The sequence below is a fragment of the Bos indicus x Bos taurus genome, chromosome 1 (assembly GCF_003369695.1).
Source record: "Bos indicus x Bos taurus breed Angus x Brahman F1 hybrid chromosome 1, Bos_hybrid_MaternalHap_v2.0, whole genome shotgun sequence".
Classification (NCBI taxonomy): Eukaryota; Metazoa; Chordata; class Mammalia; order Artiodactyla; family Bovidae; genus Bos; species Bos indicus x Bos taurus.
In genome coordinates this window covers 146,611,707-146,617,706 of record NC_040076.1, presented here as the reverse complement: position 1 = coordinate 146,617,706, position 6,000 = coordinate 146,611,707, and the positions used below count along the sequence as shown (strand labels likewise).

Here is a 6,000-nt window from a genome sequence, read left to right as displayed (position 1 = left end):
CTTCCCTGGTGGTCCAGTACCTGGGATGCTGTGCTCCAGATGTGGGGGACCTGGGTTCAGTCCCTGGTAGGGGAACTAGATCCCACACGCCACAGTGAGGATCCAGTGCAGCCAAATAAATAAAATAAATAATTAAAAAAAAAAACTATCCTCTTAAATTTGAATTGTACACTTATCCTGAGGGCCTTGTGTGCAAGACAGATGTCTCCACTCTGGACCCCACCACAAGACTCCAGGAGACAAAACCATTAATGTTCAGGCCTGCAGAACTCTCCAGTTGTTTTAAATTTTTGGATTTGCCAAAGAGCAGGTTATAATCCTTCCATGAAGCTCTGTCATCCATGTCCCAGTTTAAAAATCATCACTCATCCCTTATATGTGGAATCTAAAAAAAAAAATGATACAAATGAACTTACAAAACAAAAAGAGACTCACAGACTTAGAAAATGAACTCAAGCTTGCTGAGGGAGGGGAAGGGGCAGTTAGGGACTTTGGGAAGGTCATGTACACACTGCTATATTTTGAATGGATAACCAACAAAAACCTACTGTATAGCACAGGGAACTCTGCTCAGGGTTATGTGCCAGCGTGGTTGGGAGCGGGGTTTAAGAGAGAGTGGATACATGCAGGCTTAGTCCCTTCACTGTTCAACCGAAACCTTCACAACATTGTTAATCAGCTACACCACAACACCACATTCTTTTGGTGTTACAATAATATTTAATTTTTAAAAAATCATCACTGAGGCCATTGTCAGCATGGCATGGAAGTTTTTGGATAGTACCTCTGTTGGAACACAAAGACTTAGAAAATAATGGAAAATGTGTGCTAGGGAGAGCTCATTTGTCCTCCTGAGATTTTAGACTGTACACAGACTACATATAGACTATATGGAGACTATATGGAGACTATATAAAGACCAGATACAGACTATATACTGACTACATAGAGGCTATATACAGACTGTACACAGACTACATAAGGACTATAGGAAGACTATATACAGACTATATAAAGACCAGATACAGACTATATACTGACTACATAGAGGCTATATACAGACTACGCACAGTCCATATATATCAACTACATACAGACTATGTAGAGACTATATACAGACTACGCACAGACCATATAAAGACCAGATACAGACTATATACTGACTACATAGAGGCTATATACAGACTACATATAGACTATATATAGACTATATGGAGACTATATACAGACTGTACACAGACTACATAAGGACTATATGGAAGACTATACACAGACTTTATACAGACTACACACAGACTATATACTGACTACATAGAGGCTATATACAGACTACGCACAGACTACATAAAGACTATAGGAAGACTATATATAGACTTATACAGACTATACACAGACTACATACTGACTACATAAAGACCAGATACAGACTATATACTGACCACATAGAGGCTATATACAGCCTACGCACAGTCCATATATATCAACTCTATACAGACTATGTAGAGACTATACACAGACCACGTACAGACCATATAAAGACTATATATAAACTATATAAAGACGCTATACAGTTTTGGGGGGATCTTCTTTGCCTCCATTTTCTGGCCAGAGAATCTTCTTAACGATAAGCAGGTTCAGAGACGATGTACAGTAATCATGAAACGAGAAAGTCTCACAGGATGTTTGGATTGCATAGCACTGCACACAGAAGTATATACGTTAATTATAGGATTATGCAAATACACATCTTTCCACCTTTGCTATTATTTTTAGAGAGCCACTAAAAATAACACCTGAGCGTATCCGTCCCCCAGTAGAAGCTGTAGCCAATCTGAGAGAGGATGAAAACTGCCATCCAATGACTTGGCAAAGCCATGTTCGCTGCAGCCACTTGGGTACAAGTCCAGAGCCGGCAGCCCAGAGCCTGAGTCACTTGGAGGAAGCAGGACAGAGGGGTGGTTAGTGCACAGACTTAAAGAATCCTGAACAGTGCTAGCTGAGAGATGGTCAAAGGTGTCCCCCTAGGCACTTCATGGATGGCACACGTGTCCTTTGGTCTCGGACTCCTAAGGGAGTGGTAAGGCCAAGTTCACCAGCAGCCGGCTGAGTCTTTATTATTGTCATGACTTGGAGGATACCCAGAAACACTCCAACTGTGGCCTCGGGGAGTTATCTGCTGTTACGGCAGATAACCTGGAGCAAGGCAGCTCCAGGCCAGCGTGCAGGCCTTCAGACTGCCCACTGCTGCTCCGTGGCAGCTCCAGCTCCAAGGGTCACATATGACCACAACAAACCATGTGTGCTCAGCCGTGTCTGACTCTTTGAGACCCCATGGACTGTAGCCCACTAGGCTCCTCTAGCAGAATTCTCTAGGCAAGAATACTGGAGTGGCTTTGCCATTTCCTTCTCCAGGGGATCTTGACGGATTCTTTACCACTGAGCCAACTAGGAACCCCACAACAAACCATGAGACCTCTGCAAATTCCAGCCTTACTTTCATCTTTAAACATGACCTGCCCTAGGAAGGTCCCACTGGGAAAGATCCATACTCGGCTCCAACTAGGCCCACAGAGAAAAGCCAAGAAATTGGGCATTTAATGGGCACATCCAAACTCTCCCATTGAGCATCTGGACACTTCAGGCTAAAATTTTCTGGGAAGTTTCTGGAATAGAATACCCAAAGGACTAGTTGCATCACCACTTGAATTTCTAAGTCATTATGAAGTCTCAACCGACTCTGATGTGGCAGCTGCATGTTCCAGCGCTGAGCTTGTAGGGTCCGTCTGGGGAGTACTCAGTGTAGCAGAGAGAAAAGACCCTGGTATGGGGTTTAACCAGCCTCAACTTTATCAGGGAGCCCAGAAACACACTGGTAATTATCTTAACAGAGGATTTCCATGGAGAGCTCTAGGCAACTTGCATGACATTGAGATCTTCATAAATTTGAAGAAATGCACACGTTGTTATCCTTCTAAGTACTAATAAGGTGTCAAGCTTTGGCAAGCTAACTTCACACCCATCTGGGAGAAAGCAGTCTCTCTCTGGAGTTTCAATTCCTGCTTTAGTCAAAACAGGAGTAAGAAAGAATCATGTCTATTGCTTTTAAAAGCCCTGTGCCCTGATCTCTTACTGTGTTATCCCTGGTGTGTGGGGTGAAATTGAGAGAATGGGAGGGGAAAACCCGGGGGGTTATTCTAATAGTACAGACTTTATTACAAAGTGTCTTTGTTGGCTATCACTGGCCAGCTTGGAATCCACAGTTAGCAGTTCAAAACCCCTTGTCTCGGGCTTCCCTGGTGGCTCAGTGGTAAAGAATCTGCCTACTAAGGCAGGAGACTCGGGTTTGAGCCCCGATCCGGGAGGATCCCACATGCAGCAGAGCAACTTAACTCATGCACCATAACTGCTGAGCCTGTGCTCTAGAGAGTAGCCCTTGCTGTTCACAACTAGAGAAAAATCTGAGCAGCAACAAAGACCCAGCAGAGCACCCACAACCTCACAAAAAAAAACAAACCCTTATCTCATAGTGTCTCTTAACCATGTGCATAGAAGTTATGAACAGAGTATCCTGGAACAGCAGTCCCCAAACATTTTGGCACCAGGGACGTTTTGTGGAAGACAATTTTTCCAAGGACTGGGGGGCAGGGGATGGTTCAGGTGGTAATGTGAGTGATGGGGAGCGGTGGGAAGTAGGGGGCAGCAGGGGAAGGTTTTCTTGCTCACCTGCCTCTCACCTCCTGCTGTGAGGCCCGAGGAAGGGGGTTGGCGATCCTGCCCTGGAGGATGTATACAGAACAGAGCAAAAGAAATAAAGTTATTAATGGGGAAAGGAGATGTTTACTTTGGAACTTCAAAATGAACAACATTTGATTAGTGAGCTGGTAAAGCCAGTGGGCTGGGGCTTCCCAGGTGGCTCAGTGGTGAAGAATCTACCTGCCAATGCAAGAGATGTGGGTTCAATCCCTGGGTTGGGACAATCTCCTGGAGAAGGGAATGGCAACCCACTCCAGTATTCTTGCCTGGGAGAATCCCATAGACAGAGGAACCTGAGGGGCCACAGTTCATGGGGTCGCAAAGAGGAGGATAGAACAACAACAACAAAACCAATGGGCAGGAAAAATAAATAAATATGCATGCCCCAAATGGCCAGCCCATGTGCAAGATTAGCCGGTTTTCAGCACTTCCAAGTAGGCGTGCTTCTTCCTAAGCTACAGAATGAGCTGTCTAGTATTCTTTTGTCAGTTCTTGTTCTGGAGGACCATCCCCTCTGCCCTCCCTATATTTTGTGAAGTCTTCTTAATGCTCTCAAAGTGCAATTGCCACAGTGCTGGGCTGAGTTTTACCTACAGGTGTGAATTAGCCTACTAATTTGAATTGTACTTGAAAAAGGCAATACAGGGATCGTTCATGGGTGAAAGCAAAAAGTGAACAGTGTTAAGGCAGCCACTGCTTCAACCCCAAGTACAGAATTTCGCTTTTCTTTGTTTTCCTTTAGCTTCCTGAGTTCAGTGTGTACGTATGTGTGTAAGAGATAAACGTAGTTTTATCCCTTAACTGAAAAGATGTCCACTTAGGAGGAAGAAAACCACATACTTTTGGTTTTATTAAAATGGTCTTTTAGTCACAAAATTAAAATGTTTTCTTCTTCGCAGGCTTTAAAATAAGTTGCTAGACCCTCTTAGGGGTCAGATTCTCATCCAAATATTTCCTTTTATTATTTTTTCCTTTTATAGTTTCACTTATGCTGTGATCATCTTTACCAGGGGCTGAGTTCTGCTGATCTGATGCCCAGCATCTGAAATGATGGGCTCCATATCCTGTCTGCACAGCAGCCCGATGCCAGGGTTGAATTACTATTGAATAAGCAGCAGTGAAATCTTTATCAAAATAATCAGGGGTTCCCAAAACCACAAATAACAACAACCGGACTCAAGTTGTACTAAATCAGCAAAGATCATTGATATAATAAGATTCTGAGTCACTTTTTTTCTGCAGTCTCTCTCTCTTTCTCTTGCAAAGTCTCCTCGGCTATTTTCTTGCACCGCCTGGGGGAGGGCAGGTGGAGGGAAGGAAGGGCATTGCTCAGAAAGTAAAAAAAAAAAAAAAAAATTGACATCACTGAAGTCACATGATTGGCAAGAACCAATTAAGATGGGCTGTGGAAAGGGGAACAGTTAAATTTGTAATTTGGGTTGTGTGAAAACTTCTTTGGGCCTCATAAACAACCACAGAACCACAAGTTGGGTAGCCTGGCAGTGTCAGAAGTCTGAGCCCAGCATAGTGGTCAGCAGGCAAGACGGATCACTCTGACTGGAAACCACAGGGCTTTGCAGAGTTCTGAACATCATCAACCCACAGCCAAGACGCCGCTTTTTTTTTTTTTAATCTTTACCAATTTGAATATTTGTCTTTGCAAAGGTACATTTCTTTTTTTTTTCCTTAGGACTCAGGGAGCCCCAGAGGTGTCGAGGGAAAAACAAAAAACAAAAAACAAAAAGGACCTGTAGGGAACCATGGTTGGGGGTGAGGTTAAAACGGTGACCTTTCTTGGTTTCTCGCTCTTAAGGTAAAAGAACTCATTGAATCCCCCGCCTTCAGAAGAGGGTGCCTTTTCAGGAGGAAGCGATGGCTTCAGACAGCATGTTTGAGTCATTTCCTTCATATCCACAGTGCTTCATGAGAGGTGAGTACACTCTGAGATTTTAATATCTACTTTTGCTCGGCTCTGTAGATAATAAAGTGGCTGCCTGTTGTAACTGGGTGCAGAGAGCCCCTGCCGCTCTCCCGTCTGTTTGGGGGGAGGAATTCAAACACCTCCTCGGGTATAAGATTTCAAGGCTATTGGATTACTTATTCATCAGATGGACGCTCTTGAGAAATGTTTTCATAAATACTTAGTTAAGCTGTCGAGGGGTTCCGTTGGTGGGTGAGAACTTTGTCCGGGGCAAGTCAGTTGGGCTGTTCCTGATTAAAATCCTAGAGATCATAAAGCTTGCAGGA

General features: G+C 43.9%; 1 protein-coding gene across 2 annotated transcripts in view; it reads left to right on the top strand.

Annotated features, from left to right (window-relative positions):
* Nucleotides 1-5,228: 5,228 nt before the first annotated feature.
* The window catches only part of RUNX1 (runt related transcription factor 1), a 274,012-nt gene continuing 273,240 nt past the window's right edge, over nt 5,229-6,000 (top strand). For both annotated transcript variants that reach the window (XM_027548576.1, XM_027548573.1), the window contains exons 1-2: nt 5,229-5,418; nt 5,567-5,683. In XM_027548576.1, coding sequence (XP_027404377.1) covers nt 5,626-5,683 — 58 coding nt within the window. In that variant the 5' untranslated portion in view covers nt 5,229-5,418; nt 5,567-5,625. The remainder of the gene's footprint in view (nt 5,419-5,566; nt 5,684-6,000) is intronic.